Below are 16,459 nucleotides of genomic sequence, written 5' to 3'. Positions count from 1 at the left end.
AAAATAAGAGAGGCTTAAAAATCTCAGATTCTACATTGCTTGTATTATTGTAAGAAAATGGTATTACATATGCATCGTTACCATACACCCCAGAGACAACACTCCTCCTTGAAGACAGCAGAACATAAATTGACAACACACAAACTAACGTAACTGAGAGTGTAAAAAGCAAGTGATTAAACAGTGCTACCTAGCATCTTTTGCTGATTCTACAAACATTTCTAGTCTTTTTAAACACCATTTTTAAAGAAAGAACATGTTTGATGGGCACAAAACAAACAGAATACCAAGAAGCAAACAGAAAAGGGAAGGCAGAATAAGGATTTCAAGTTTAACACATCCAACTAAAGGATGGCAAGAATTGTTAATGCTAGACAAAAAGTATTTATTTTGTAGTATTTCAAAACAAAAGCTTAAACCCATTAGATGCTACTTCACCTAAAAACTTGCCACAAGGAGGAATTCAGAGGCGGGACTCAGTTTCAGCTGAATTCAGAAGTCTATATGGGGAGCTTGGACACTTATACAAGTGAATGTCTTGTGAACACAGGTAAGGGAATCTACACACGTCACCTTCATCTGAACATCTGAAGAGCCCTCAGACTCCCTGAAGCTACCTGAACACTTAGACACCTATATTTATGTATAGACCCCTACATTTAGGCATCTGAATCCCACTCTAATTACAATCAGCTAGGTTGGCTAAAAATGGCCATTCTGAGGTTCTGGAAGTAGGGAGCTTCTCAAACATTTAATTATGGTATATAATTTGAGTCGGTATCTCAGTTCTGTCCCTTCCCAAGATGACTACTATAACTACCAGGCAATAGTCAGGGTCCCTGTAGCCTGCTTGCTTTCTCAACTTATGACTCTCGTGTTCCTGGTAACACAGTGGCTAAGCTTCCATCATAGTAAGATAACAAGAGAGAGATTGTGTTCTTTCTTAAAACACTCCCTGGTCTACTGATAAGATCACCCTTATGAACTGAAATAAAGATCCAATCAGGTCTAGCAAACACAGCTAACCCACTACCTACCATATTTCAGGAAAAGATCGGAAAGACTAGCACTTCCCCGTTACTCGACAGAAAAGGCAGACACTTCTGTTAGGTCAAAGCTTGTTTTATTACTCTGCAAGTAAATAGCTTTGGTTCTATACAATCAACATAAAAGAATTTACTGAAGTTACAGCATCTCCATCTGAAAGTCTTAAAACACCCCTATTTTTATCCACAAAAGATCCTAATTTCTTCTTCTGCAGGAAATTCAGCCAATTAGGATACACAAATTCTCCCTCTGGGGCCAGAGAGATAAAAAGTCAGCTATGCTTTGCTTAACATGCTTCCCTAATTTAAGAAGAAAGAATTCAACTCCAACTAGTACCTCTAAAATATCCCTATACCACTAGTCAACTCAAGGGCTCTATGCTATCTTCAGAACCCGTATTAGCTAGTTCAAAGCTAGCCAGCCCGAAGTGTTTATTCAAGTTGCAATTGCATCCTGGGATTGCAGTATAGATATTCCTCTTTTTAAAGTATGAAAATACTAGATTTGTAACTAGAGAACAGATGTATCCGAAGTTTTTAAGTTTTTTTAAAAGCAGCTTGAATATTTTGTTCAATAATACTACTTTTAGTTTTTTATAACTCAGTCTCTTGGCTCTCGTAACAATTGTCATTTGAAGGTAGTTTAGCATTTATCGAACCTTTCTTCTAATGGATAAAAGACCCAGACAGTCCTTTTTCCAAAATCACTGTTTTGTTTTAGTGTAAAAACAGTTACTGTTTTAAGAACAGAAGCCCTACTTTGATTCTAAGGGCTACAATAAGTAATTTGTTTTACAACATTTTGTGATATCCAAAGGACAACATAGTTTATCAAGAAAATAAAGTCAGTAAATAAGAAAAGCTAGACTTATAAGCAAAGGTCTAAATGAACCACAGTCAGAGTAAATGATAGTTAAAGAGTAGACTGCTTCAACAGACTGTCTACACTCAAATAAGGATTTTGGTAGGAAAAAAGAGAACTATTAAAAATGTATAATGATGCTTAAAATAATAATGCAAACTTGAATTTTAAGGAGCTTGATTTGGACATGGTCAGACTGACTTTCAGCATGAAGAATTTATGACAGCAATCATATATATCCTTATCATTATTACATTTGGAAAATATTTTTGTAAAAAAGACTACATTTATTAATTATGGATGAAGATGTCCAGCACTAGATCAGTAACATCGAGCAAAAATGAAAGGATATGGAGTGTAAAGAGATACTTCAAATTAGAAATTCATAGCCCACTTATTTCTTGTCTTGATATATATCTATATAACCAGCTCTAAAGATACTACAGTTCCTTAATCTTTATTGAGATTAAAATGTTATTGCTTGATGCTAAAATAATTTTCACATGTAGAAAAACTGACCACAAAACTTTTTCAAAAACAATAGAACATTCATACAACGCTTGACTGTTTCTCAATATTGAGCATCAGGAAAAAAAAAAAAAAAACAAACAAAAAAATAACTGAAGCAGCAGCTGATACCAAAGCAGCTTTATGGTGTTCAGATAAAGCTTTTGAACTGCTAAAGATTAAACACATTTTGAATATCAAACAGAAAATAAGCAGGATAAAGAATTTTGACTAAGTCAGAAGAAACATTCCAATAATTAGTCAATGACTATTTGGATTATAACATGACTTGGAGTTTTTACGCCTTTAAGAATTAGATTTAATTTCTAACCAGTGAAAGCGGGGGTGAGGGGAGGATACATTTTACTTCTTAAGCATAACAGAAGAGTAGGATTAAGGACAAATTTCCAGCTTCAGAAACCGTGACATTAGGATACACTGAACAATATTTAAAGCTAGACAGAAAAAATTGATAAAGTCAAGAAATTTCTAGAAAGAAGAAATACCATAATAACAAAGGTAGTTTATATAAATAAATAAAAATAGCCATATGCTTGCAAACCAATGTATGCTTTTGCCCTTCTCAGAATGATTAAATACAGAGGACTACATTTGCATAGCATGACCATAACACACACTTGTGAAGGTTCTTAAAGGTAGATATACAGACATACAGCTGGATAGCTAAATTTACTTAGTAACCTGAGCATATGTGAAGGTAGATACAAAATTTTTAAAGCAACAAGGCATATTATTCCATCACTTCCAAAGGAAGATGGGTGTCTTAAGTGCTTTTTTGAGTTTAAAAAGGTCCTCTTTTTGAAGTTATTACAGGATTGTTTTACCCAGAAACAAGAAACTTGGATGAAACTGTTTGATAAAAATGATGACATTCAAACATGCAAAGTAAATTTGGAGCCTAAGTTCTTCTGAATTTTTCATTTGATTTAGGCCTGCAAGCATTTAAACATTTTGAAAAAAAAAATCCAATCCATACTCTTGAATCATTTATATGCCTAAAAAAATCCCAATATGTGGGACCTGCTATCCTCTGACAGTACGCCTTGTTATATATATGACTGTGTACATAGAGGATAATGTGAGCATTATCACTTCTATTCTACTGTGCTGGCTTTCACTCAATCACAGCAGCTGCTAGCATTGCTGGCCTCTTGTAAGATGTTATTCCTCACCTCTCGTTTGGCTCTTCAACTTCTCTTATAGTAAAATTGTTCCCTCCCCCCTCCATAAGCAAACACAAAAAGACTCAAACGTCATCAAAAACACCTGAGAATCAATTTCATAGATAGGGAGGTTACTGGATACACTGACTTTCAATATACTCTACGTTAATACCTATTAAAAGAGCCACAAGGTTATCAGCATAGTGTCAAAAAGTATCTCCTGTTATTGGTAACCATGCCTACTACACAGAGAATAAAGCGGGACTAAGTTGTTTCATCTGTTTTAAATAAACAGAAAAGTAGGCATTCTTTATACCAAGGTATATACCATTGAGATGGAAATGACAGTCCACAGAAGAAACTAAAAAGAAAAAAAAAAAAAGCAATTCTCAATGAAAGTAAAGTTTTTCTTCTTCGCTTATTGCAACTGATGGAATATTTACCACAGGTTCATATAAAAGTATGCCATTAATTAACTGCCTGTAACATTTTGATGATCTTTTTCCCAGAGCCTAGATGCAAAAAAATGTTTTGCCTTCTTTAAATAATACGTATAGAAATTATCAAGATGCCAGTTTTTCATAATTTTTATATATAGTATTTATTTAGTATATACAGGTTGCTTCATGGTACTGTTGAGAACCTGATTTCATTAACAAGCTAAATTTTCACTGCTGAAAACCAGTGCTATATTCAAATAGCACGAGAAAGTCTCCGAGCAAGCATGGACTATTTAAAACAGAGTTCAAGCCAAATGTAACAGTGCAGCATATTCCATCTCTCAGCTTTTCATGCTATTTTAGAGAATTTCTACTATTATTCAAAATAAAATAAAGTAAAGATGCATCATTTGAGCATGAAGAAAACCTTGAAAAAGCGATGGAAGTGCAAACTAGAATCAACAAACAGCTTAGAGGTGTAAACTGTTCCTAACAACCTCAAAGCAATAGTTTCAGTCCCAATATTAACTGCATCATTGAATAAAATAAAGAGAATTATACAATGATTATATATACTGTCACTGGAGATGACGGTTCATGTTTGTTGCTTCAAAGAAACATCTCGTTCTTCAAATCAATGAGTAGACAAGCTCCTTTTAAAGGAAAGCGAAGTCCAAATAGCTCAGAATCTAAAGATCTTTGAAATCCATGGGACAAGAAGTGAGGGCCAAACTGCATGCAGGAATAAAAGGAGCATGCTAAACACTGTACAGCCTCCTCAGTAGGACCTTATTTTGACATTCCAATATGGTGGAAATTTATTTTGCAAGCAAAGCACACAACTATAAATTTGCCTTGTTGTGACCTTTGAATACAAATCGCTATGTGTTGCAGTACAAGCCACCCATTTGAATCTTAAAGAGTCTTAATGTTACAACTCATTTTATGACTCTTTTACTGGTCTTATTTCTTTCTTCACTAATCAACATTCTTGCAAAAAGCATACGTTTCTGAAAATCTAATTTTATCTTTCTTGGATGTTTCAGTAGGAACTGTGTATCTAACACACTTTCAGGTACGCTGTAGACGATCAGCCATCTAAATCCTCTGTAAGTGAAATCTATGCCAGATTGATAATAATTATGATTTGACATTTATGAGCCATAACAGCAAAAATGTGAAGTTCATCACAGTATGTAGGAGCCCTGTCCAAGAGCCAGACAATCCTGGTCTAGAGACATATCTTTGCAGATCTAATGGATGTCCATCAAGATGACTGGGGAACACGGTACATAACAGGCACGGAGAGGTTGAGAGAAGTGGGCATCTTGAACTGTAAGAAAACAAGCCTCAGGGGATCTTAACGTGGTCTCCACCTACCCAACTAGAAGGTACAGAGAAGATGCAGTTAGGTTCCTCTTGGAGGTGTGCAGCAGAAGGCCAAGGTCACAAATTGCAACAATGAAAATTCCAGTTAGATAAACAAGAAAAAGTGTTTCACCACACGGGTAGTTCAACACTGGGGAAGGTGTCCAGAAAGGCTATGGAATCTCCAGCCTTGAAGATATCAAAAATTTAATGGGAAATGGCCCTGAGCAACCTGCTCTAGTTGACGTGGCTTTGAGCAGGGGCTTGGATCTAATGACCTCCAGACATCCAAATTATTATTTCACATGGTTCTACAATGAAGTATTTGTATTTAAATTATTTTATTAAATTCTCCAACTTATCGGCCCTTAAATAACACTTAAATAACAGAAGAACACAAGGAAGTCCCAGTTTCTTTAGTCTCCATACAGAATCATACTGATTTTGTGCTTCAAATTAAATAATACAGAAAGGGAAAACACTATCCAAATAAACTCTAGGGCAGAAAATTGGTCATTGTGTATGCCCTAAGGAAAGATCCTGGATTGTATCAGCTCTAACAGGACAAGGGAAAAAAAATCAACAAACAACCCAAAACAAAAAGAAAAAACCTCCACCCCCCAAAAAATCCCAAACCTTTTCCCATCTATTTTTTTATCAGAACAACAGATTTGTGTAGATAAGACAGAGGTAGAAACAAATTAAAGAAAACATTAGTAACTAGGGAAGAAACAGAATACCATATGCTGTTTGAATATATACCAAAGAAAAAAAATCTCAATTTAGGTGTGGACAATACAGAAAATAGAGAATATAATTCAGCTGTTTTCATTTAAAAAAAAAAAAAAATAGCCTTACAAATATAAAAAAATAAACAGTTCATAGAGAGAAAAAAAAAGGATTCTTGCAGTGATTTATTATCCAAAAGTTTATGTTAAGAGGCTTTTTAGCTACATGTTTCTATTTAATGAGAAACTTACCCTGAAATATTGGGATTTAAAGGGTCATTTTCCTTACCTGAATCATGGACTCTGACAGTTGTGTTTCATCTACTTCCAATATCATCATTTTGATTTCCTCATAAGGCACTCGGAAAGAGCCAAGGAAAATTGCTGAAACAAAGATTCAACACGTAACAAAGAAAGCAAGACAACAACAATCTTATTTCTATTTACAAAACACCAGTTAAACAGGCTATAGCATCTACAGGTTAACAAACGCTAGGCAAAGTGATATAGATAAGAGATAACAGTTTTAAAATGTATTTTTAATTAACTGTTCCCCTACAATTCCAGCCTTCTCTATCTATTTGTTATGCACAACATCCAGCATCACAGAAGAGCTCCCTAAGCAGCCAGTGACAAGTCTGCCCTGCAGGATAATCATTGCCTTTCTAGTATTTTGCGCTGAGGTGACAATTACACTTTTTTCTTCTTGTCAGAGATTTCTCATAAAAAAGCACCATGAGAAACCAAAACTATATAAACAGTTAAAAAACAAAATGCTCGTATGCAAACTGTTTGTTCATTCACCATAATCCAATCATTACATATTTTGTTTCTGCCAGTATTTAGGAACCTGTTCTTTATAGAACTCCTCTCCTCCAAAACTTTATCATCTTTATTTGCATATTATTGCATAATACCGAGTATTGCCTTCTTTCCATAAAGTACATGAGAGCCGACCAGACATCTCGTAGACATTATTGTCTTTTTTGATGGGGGGGTGGGCTGGGGGGTTGGGGGGGCAGACAGTATTCTTTGATTAATATGTTGAAAATACAGGTAGATAATTAGATATATAGCTGTATGCTTGTACTTCAATATATACAGAAGAGAATTACTTCAGTCTTAAACAAAGGTTAACCTTTAACTGTTTTCTGGGTCTTTTTAAACGTGTTTCAGTTGTATCAACTCACATGGTTGGGCTCTGCACACGTACATATTCTCATATGCTTTAAACAAAAAGTGGTTACGAGGCACTCAGACAAGAAAGACATTTTAATGGAACATTTATACAACAGTACTTTGGCATAAAACCAGAATCTACTTACACAGATTCTGTGCAATCTTCGGGTCCAAAACTTTTAATTCTTTGATTCGTTTCTTAATGGATTTCTTTTCTTCAAAATCCTCCTCCTCTTTTTTTACTGCAAAAGTAAACACAAATACACTCACTGTTAACTCTCAATATTTAGAGGAAACATTAATGAATTCAGAAAATATATTTGCTAGCAAGTGTAGTCAATTCACAAAGAAAAGAACACACCATAGAACATACAGACAAAAAAAAGGGTTTGCATTTATTGCTTGTATTCTCAAAATTTTTGCTCTTCAGTCAAATCTGTCAGCTTGTCAGCCTTCTAGAACAAGATTATTTTTTTTTAATATATAGAAACTGAATAAATATACTAATTGTTAATTCTATGAATGGTCTGAGGTCATGAAAGTCATACTTAAAGCACCATGCAACATACTTCAGTCAGCCTGGCCAGGTTAATATTCTGAATTGGATTTTAACAATAAGAAATCCTAAAGAAGATACGTCAATATGTCTCAATACTGAACAATAAAGAACCAATCCAAAATTTAAGTATTTTTGTGACCACTTTTGTCTAAATATATGCACCAAAATTATCAAAGACCACTGGCATATTAAAAAATTATCATTACCTTAGAACGTAAATGAGTATATACCTATTTTCCTTATCTCCTCCAAAAAGGAGGAGATGTATTTTTAAATACATGATGTAATCACATAATCACCTTATTAAAAATACCAGAAAGACAAAGTTATTGCATAAACATACATTAACATTGCTGGAATTTTTGGCTTATTCTTTCTTTTCAGAAAATAATTCATACAAATAGGATCTCCCAAATGCATTATGTAAGCTGAATTTTTCTCATTATTCACACATTGTCATAAGAGTTTCACCTAAAATAACAGCATAGGCTTGATAATGTATTAGTAGGAACCACTCCAATTATTATGCAAACAAGCAAAACAGACCAAAACCACAAACACCTTTCCTTAAATCCAATCTGGTTGTCCTTTATTATTTTCTTTCTTTCTTTTTTTTTCCCCCTAGCACAAATCTTCACTGTCAAATGTTATTCACTCAATGTATTACTATTGTTTATCTAATTCTCTATTTCACAAATGAAATTAGTTTCCAAGCTTTTATAGCATGATTGTTCCAAATTAAGTTATACGTGCTTCAAATATTTGAGAGTAGAAAAATATGTTGTAATAAAAGTGTATGCTACTGACTTCAGAAAGAGATGGATATAGATGAGAAGTCTTGCCAAGATATATGATAAAAATTTCTAGCTCTCTGATGATTCTTGACAAAACTAGATGTAACATGAATTATCAGGAAGATTTCCCTACGTTGAAATTACTTCCGTAAATTTTAAGAGAGATCTTTGAGAGCTATGTCAAGCTGGATGGGCTTTGAGCAACCTGATCTAGCTGAAGATGTCCCTGCTCATTGCAATGGGCTTAGACTAGATGACCTTTAAAGGTCCCTTCCAACCCAAACTATTCTAAATCTTGAAATATGTTTTTCTAAGCACAATAAATTTTGCCTAAGGTTGGGACACAGCCTAAATGACCTCTTGAGGTCTTTGAGCTTTGTTGTCTAGGATACTACTGAAGAACTTAAAAAGACCTCACATGGGGATTGAAGGAACTGGATTCTAGTCCCTTCTGAGTTACTGGAAATGCAAATTTGAATCATCTCCCAAATCACTTCTAACATTCTACACCTGCTAGGCAGCATGATACTCCTGTTGGGGACTTGCCACAGCTCAGAAAAGAACCTGGTATTCTGAAAAATGAAATTACTGAGCTAAGACATAAAGCAGTTCTTGGAAGGACTGATATCCAAGGTGCCAGCAAATGATTTACAAAGCCACAATCCTCCTCATGTCTTTCTCCCCTCCCTGCCCACAACAATCAGTTGGCCTTGAACTTCCGTTAGCACAGATTTACCAGAAAGGTTAGCATTCTCCTGTCCCAGGAAAAATAACACACTTTGCTTACTATGCATGTGAAAGCAAAACAAGTAGGTTTTAACGACCAATGTGAGAACTCAATACCCCATGTTCAAAAGGAACTGAATGACATTTGAGCTACTGAATAAAAAGGAGGTTACCACTAAAGCTTCACTTTTTTCTGGTTATGCTTTAAGAAGAGCCCTTACAGAACCCAGAAGCACATGTCAGGTGCTACGGATCTCAGGATCATGCAGCTGTTTTCTCCTGCACTTACACACCTTAATGGACCTCCCGAATTTCTTATCAGCTACATGTGGAAAACAGTAATTCTTAAAAGATCATTTTGAGTTGCCTGTCTTATCAAGACTAGAACTGCAGATTCCACTAGAAGACCTGGGCATCTGTGTCGCACAGGTTCCATGCCATCTTCATGCCTTACTCATCTGAATCATAATGAAAATACGGTAACCTTTATGTCTACCTTGGAACTTTGCAAATCATCATTTTACAGGAAACAAAATAATTTCCTTATTAGTCGCGATAAAAAAAAGAGAAAATATCTGAATTTATTCATTTACTTATGCTTGCCCTGACAGCCTTGAACTAGATACTAATAAGGGGCTGAAAAAGAAAAAATACAAATATGTTTGCCTTTTCCAGAATTAGAAAACAGTATTTATGCATTACAATTCTTATAACAAAGATAATACACAGATACACAAGTATACAAAAAAAATCAGGAGTTAAATATTAAAATTGAAATTTTAACTCCCAACTTTCAAATCAAGAAAAAATGCTGCAAATGAACTGACTAATTTCCTCTGGAATTTTCACCCAGGAGGGGGTTACGCACAATGTTACAGGTATACTTAAAGGCATCACAACCCTAAGGAAAAACGTACAAGCATAGAACATATTTACTTGAGGAATTCATGCAGGAACTGTATGCAGCGTTATACAATTATGCAACAAACTAAATTACTACAAACTTACATGACACTTCTTCAGGAGAATTCAGGTCACATCCTTATGTAGTTGGCAGCAATAAGAAGCAGAAGGCACATATTACTTGTCTTCCCTATTAGAAATGTCGTACTATCCAATGAAAACACTGATACCTCCTACCGCCTCTAAAATTTTTTACCTCTTTTGCTTATTAACTTTTAAGGGAGCAAATAAAAAAAGACAAAACTGTTATCTATTTCTAACAAGAAAAAAGGGAAAAAGCCCACTAGGTGAAAGAAAAATTAATAGAAAGATCCGAATAGGTGAGGTAAATATATAGATTAACAGGAAATCAAAGAAAAAAAAGCAATTAGATTTTTATTTGGGGAGGGCACTGGAGCAGGGAGGAAGGTATACAGAGGACAGAAAAATGGGAAACACCTACTCACACTGGAAAAAAAGAAAGCAGCCCAGCGAGAGTGGGCAGCTGCTGCAGAAAGGGGGTGACTATCAAGGGAAATAGGTGTAAGATGTTGTCATGCCAACAAGAGAAGAATCAAACCAGGGGATCTCAAAACACACAGAAAGCTCTCACAGCTCCAGAAGTTGGACCATCATATTAAAGCATTAACTTTTTTCAAAATCATGTCTTATTTCAGGTATTATACAACTAAAAAGGAATGCCAAACATCAAGAATCACCCATCCTTTTAAGTTCCATCTAGATGCTGCACCTATCACTGGGTAATTTTGAGTTGCTCCAACTGCTCTGCCCTCTCAGGCTGGGAAACAAAGTGCTAGAGCACTTTGAAACACGCAGAATCCAACTCACACCCTTCACAGTCTCCACAATCCCACATCCTTATTAACGTGACTCCAGAATCAACAGATATGGTTGCCAGTGTACAGATGGACAAATACCTCAAAAGAGTTTTAGCTATTGGAAAGATTGCTTTTACTGTCTTCTTCAAACATGTGTTCATATACAAATTGAGCTGTAATCAACTACCTCCACCCGTGGCAATGATCTGACTTGAAAACAGAGTCCTGAAGGGAATGGTGCCAGGACTGTTTTACAAATACAACATCACAGTTGGAAGCCCACAGAACAACATTTCATAAAAACGTGAATTGAATCCTACATAGTTACTCCGAAACAATAACATTCCTGGTAGGTGCCACTGAAATAATTGTACATGCATTAATTGTTATCCACTATATCCATTTCTGTCACAGGTCTTGATATAATCTGCTACCCACAATCTTTGCATAAGAAAAATCACGTCTGTGCATCTGTATGCTAAAGAAAAAAAAAAAATCTTCTAAATACATCATCCTGCTGAATAAAAACAAAATACCCTTGGAATACAGGCTTCAAAAGGAACATGCAGATCTGAACATTTACTTTAAAACATTTGAATTCCTAGTTCAGATGAAACTTGAAAACTACATTACACAGAAATCTACAGAACACTCAATGGAGTTATTTTGTCACTAAGTAACAGAGCATACAGAAAATTATACAAGACCTTGTACCTTTCCTACCCTCTTAGCTAAGGCAACAGTCATCTTGCAGTGAGTCTTCACCAAAAAATGAAAGAACAAGCCTGGGGTCACATGCTCAAAGGATGTACCCATACTGAGTCTCATTATGAAAGTAGATGTCTACCTCATCTGTTTAGAAGTCTAACTCTTAGAAGTAAATGATAGCTTGTGCCGCATATAGCAGAATATTCAACTGAAACTCTCTATCTCCAAAAAGTTTTCTGGTATCAAAGGAATAGATTTTTAATAGAAGATAAGGTTGTAGCTAAATTACAAATGCTGCAAAAGTTCTTAGTTTTTCAAAGCAAAAATTTGCTACAAATCACAGAATGATTGAGGTTGGAAGGGACCCCTTGCTCAAACAGGGCCACCTAAAGCCAGGTGCCCAGGATTGTGTTCTTTTGAATATCTCCAAGGATTGAGGGAGAGTCTGCAACCTCTGTGGGAAACCTGTACCAGTGCTCAGTCACCCTCACAGGAAACGAAGCGTTACCTGATGTTCAGAAGGATCCTCGTGTGTTTCAGTTCATGCCCATTACCTCTGATCCTGTCACTGGGCACCACTGAAAAGTGCTTGGCTCCATCCTCTTTGCACTCTCCCTTCAGGTGTTTATATACGTCGAGAAGATACCCCCTGAGCCTTCTCTTCTCCATGTTAAATAGTCCCAGCTCTCTCAGCCTTTCCTCATAGGAGAGATGCTCCTGTCCCTTCATCATCTTCATGACCCTTTGTTAGACTTTCTCCAGTATGTCACCATCCCTCTTGAACTGGGAAACCCCAAACTGGATACAGTACTCCAGGTGCGTCCTCACCAGTGTTGAAATCAAAGGCCTGACAAGGAATACATGTCTTTTGGCTGACAGAACATAGTCTTTGGAGACTTGGATTGTTTTAACAGCTCCACAGTTACTGTCCCATGATATGACATGCAACAAAGCAATGCAAAGTTCAGTCCCCAAAAAGGACACCAACAAGCCTATTACCTAGACTGTAACACTACACAGGTGCCAACAGCTCTGTTTGCAGATTCTATACTGAGCTGCAGGACTCACCAGCAGAGTTAATTGTGACAATCTGCTTCAAAACAGCAAAGAAATTATGAACTTGACCTAAACCATTTTGCAATACCATTGAAGACATCTATTTGCCTTTTTTATAAAAACAAGGATAAAATAGGGATACCGGGCACAGCCCACAGCAGTAGGAAGCACACCTGAAGGCCGAGACACCAGGAAGCTGGTAAACATTCTTCTTTCCAAACAGAGCAACCAACTTTGTATCAACACAAATGTTAGCCTCAGGGACTGTTCATCACTCCTAATAGCCTAATCCAGCCCTTTTATAGACTATGTTTCAAGTACTATGAAAAAGCTTTCATGTTCCATCTTGGTTTACATCTACATATATACACAACTTGAAAAATCAGTATGAAGCTATTAACTATGGTAGGAATACAAATAACGTTTCACAGTTTTACCTCTCAGCTTTGAAACCGAAAATGTTTCCATTACTTTACATCAAGTTGGATTGCAAACACCTAGAAAGCACGAGTACTTGCTGTTCTTCTTCATGTTCACTACACCAGATATGTGGGAAATATAATGCAAAGGTGCCAATGCATTCCAAGTTTGTGTTTATTCAGGCCTCTGCCCTTTTTAACAATTTCTGTTAATCGGTAACTTTGGAATAGCAGTTGTTGCAATACTGAATATTTCTTACATTTTACCTTTTGTTTTCTGAGCAGTTAGTAAGAGATCATCACTTCTAACCTCCTTCAGACATGTGTTCAGTTGTGCACACATGCACTGTTGTTCCTGTATTGACAATGCTGCTGTTGAATTGGCTCAATTCATGCATACATCATGATAACTCATTCAAAATTGAGGATTTTATCACAGATAATTACTCAAGGGTATGTAAGAACTAGCATCATTGATAACAATGTAATGAGGCATTTTATCTCTGACAGGCTATTGCAAGGTAATTCAGAAAAAGTAACTTATGCCTCTATAATCAGTTATTAAACATATCCAATGACTGACTTTGTAGATACTTTCATAGAAAGTTTCTCTGTGAATCAGCCTATTTTTTTAATATTTTAATTTATCACAAAATATCCATCCTATTAAACTTGTATAATTGTATAATCTGCACGAGAAAACAACTAAAGCATATATAATATGTACAAGTGTTGGACAGTAATTTATTTATAAGTGTAATATACTGATACATTTTCTTATAGTTCTGTAAAAAAATTTTAAAAAATGGAACATCTTTTCAGATAGTTTTAGCACCTAGCACCTTTTATATTACTTAATACAGTCTTTTTTTCTGTATGTATATCATATTAAATCACATCAAATTAAGTAAGTACTTCATCTTAGAATCTTTACAGTTGCCAGCACATGCATCCTGCCTATTGAATCATGGAATGAATAGGTGTACCAAGATAAAAAAAAATAAAACAGTAGGTAACTAAGATGAACATATAAGGTCCTTACTTGCAAGTAGACAGAGCGATAACACTCATATGCAGATGTATCATCTGACAAGAACTCGTACACTGGCAACAAAATTAACAAAATGGACTTGTATTTGTGCTTCCACCTTTTTCATCCCTTTTTATAACTGTAAACTTTTTACATCCAGTAAATTTTAAACATTAATGAAGTCCTTGAGCACAGAATTCCCATTCTTAATTATGCATTGTACAAAGAAAGACTTCCTTTTATTTGATAATCTTGATCAGTTTTGCTGTACCTCTACTATGCCTTTTATTAGTAAGAGGAAAAAAAAACACACAAAGTACACAGGATATAGACACAGCTTGAACTTATACAGTGACACTTTTTTATTATTATTATTTTGGTTTTATTTCCTAATGCTTCCCAAAATCCTATTTGTTTTCAACCATTACTGAGACAGAGAAGATTTTGCAGGTATATCAGTAATTTATTACACTGTTAACTAATTCTATCATTTATTAATGACAATCTACAATATGTCCACCATGGGTATCAACTTTGCTAATCGTAGATCCTCAAATCCCAGAAACCTTTTTAAAAACTGGTCACATTTGTCACTTTGCTTCTTTTCCTCCGATGCTGCCATAGGTTCAAATAATAGTTTACACAGCACATTTCACAGCTCAGCTGTTTCATCTTTCAGTTCCCTTACAAGTCTGGAGTGAATACAAGCTGGTCTTAGCAATCTGTTACTGTCCACTTTATTGACCTATTCTAAAAATTCCTCTACTGACCATGCAAGTTGGGATTCATCCTCCAACACAGTGCTCCCCCCAAAGACCAGTTTGGAGGCAACTTCGCTATTGGACAAACAGAAATAATTTTAAGCTTCTGCATTTGGAAGTAAGAAGGAGGGGTGTTAATCAAACTTTCTTTTTCTTTTTATTCAGAAGGCAAATAAGAAGCAGTAAATCATACTTTTGTATTGCATTTTTATTAAGTCTTTATCCATGCTCAAAATTCACTAGTATAAAAATTTTAACACGTTAGCTCTAACTCAGCAAAGCAGTAAGAATTTGAACAGCATTTGAAACATACTGAAGTCCGTGGAATTTAAATACAAGCATATTCTGTTAAGTAAAATCTGAATGAGAGAGAGACAGTCCATGATGTGGCTTCTGCTGCTAATAGATTTTCTGTGGTATATGTTAAATATCATTAATATGCTGCAGTACTTGTATTTCCCTAACTATGCTCTGTTGTTGTAAGACCACCAGTTAAACATTATTGGTTTTAATTTTCTAATGAACAATTCATTACTTTGCTTGATATCAAAACTCTTTCAGCTTCACCAAATAGCTTCTAAAAGTTGGACAATTACTTGCTGCTGCACTAAAGCCCAAGGTACAAGCTAATTTTAGATCTTTTTACTGGGCAATTTTTCAAACTGCTAGTATTTATTATTACTTATTTACAAGAATAAGTAAAAATATCTTTTTCTCATTTATACCTTAGATCAGTACACTGTCAAAATTGTTTCATTGTAATCTTTACTTTCAACTTAATACATATTTTTCCAGCCCTTGAGTTTCAAAGACTGAAAGTCTGGACCAAACATAAAGCAATTCAAGTTTTTTTCACGTTCAGTTTCTCATACAACCATCTTTGTTCAAGTTAGGCTTTTAATTCAAAAGCACACACTTAAATAAGGTTGACTTGATGACTACAGTTCCCTTTAAGCAGACCTTAGGACTTGCACTTAAAATAACTTTCAGTGTCTTACAAACTGAAGTACAACTTTATGCCTTGTAGATTCTTAAAAATACAGAAGCTGATAAGAAGTAGGGCACGTTTTTCAAACACCTCTATTACCCATTTCTGTTAGTAGTCCAATATAAAACAGGCTCTAACAAGTAATTTCATGAAAAGAAAGCAAGAGCACACTTATAGACTCATTGGACAAACCTACTTCCTAAGTTACTTGCAAATTATTACTTTATTGCTGTCATTACTACTTTATCACTGCCTGATCAATAAGATCCTTGAAGTAATTTTCTCCAGTCAAACAGGATTTTGAAAACAGAGAATCTCCAGCC

General features: G+C 35.2%; 1 protein-coding gene across 1 annotated transcript in view; it reads right to left on the bottom strand.

Moving 5' to 3' along the window:
• Nucleotides 1–16,459, bottom strand: part of DIAPH3 (diaphanous related formin 3) — a gene marked incomplete at both ends in the record, with an annotated part of 252,852 nt that overhangs the window by 136,486 nt on the left and 99,907 nt on the right. Inside the window, 2 exon segments of the mRNA XM_082489814.1 lie at nucleotides 6,425–6,519; nucleotides 7,461–7,556. Coding sequence (XP_082345940.1) covers nucleotides 6,425–6,519; nucleotides 7,461–7,556 — 191 coding nt within the window.

The sequence above is a fragment of the Vanellus vanellus genome, assembly GCF_965231255.1.
Source record: "Vanellus vanellus genome assembly, chromosome: 1".
Taxonomy (NCBI): domain Eukaryota; kingdom Metazoa; phylum Chordata; class Aves; order Charadriiformes; family Charadriidae; genus Vanellus; species Vanellus vanellus.
This window is presented reverse-complemented; position numbering and strand designations above follow the sequence as displayed.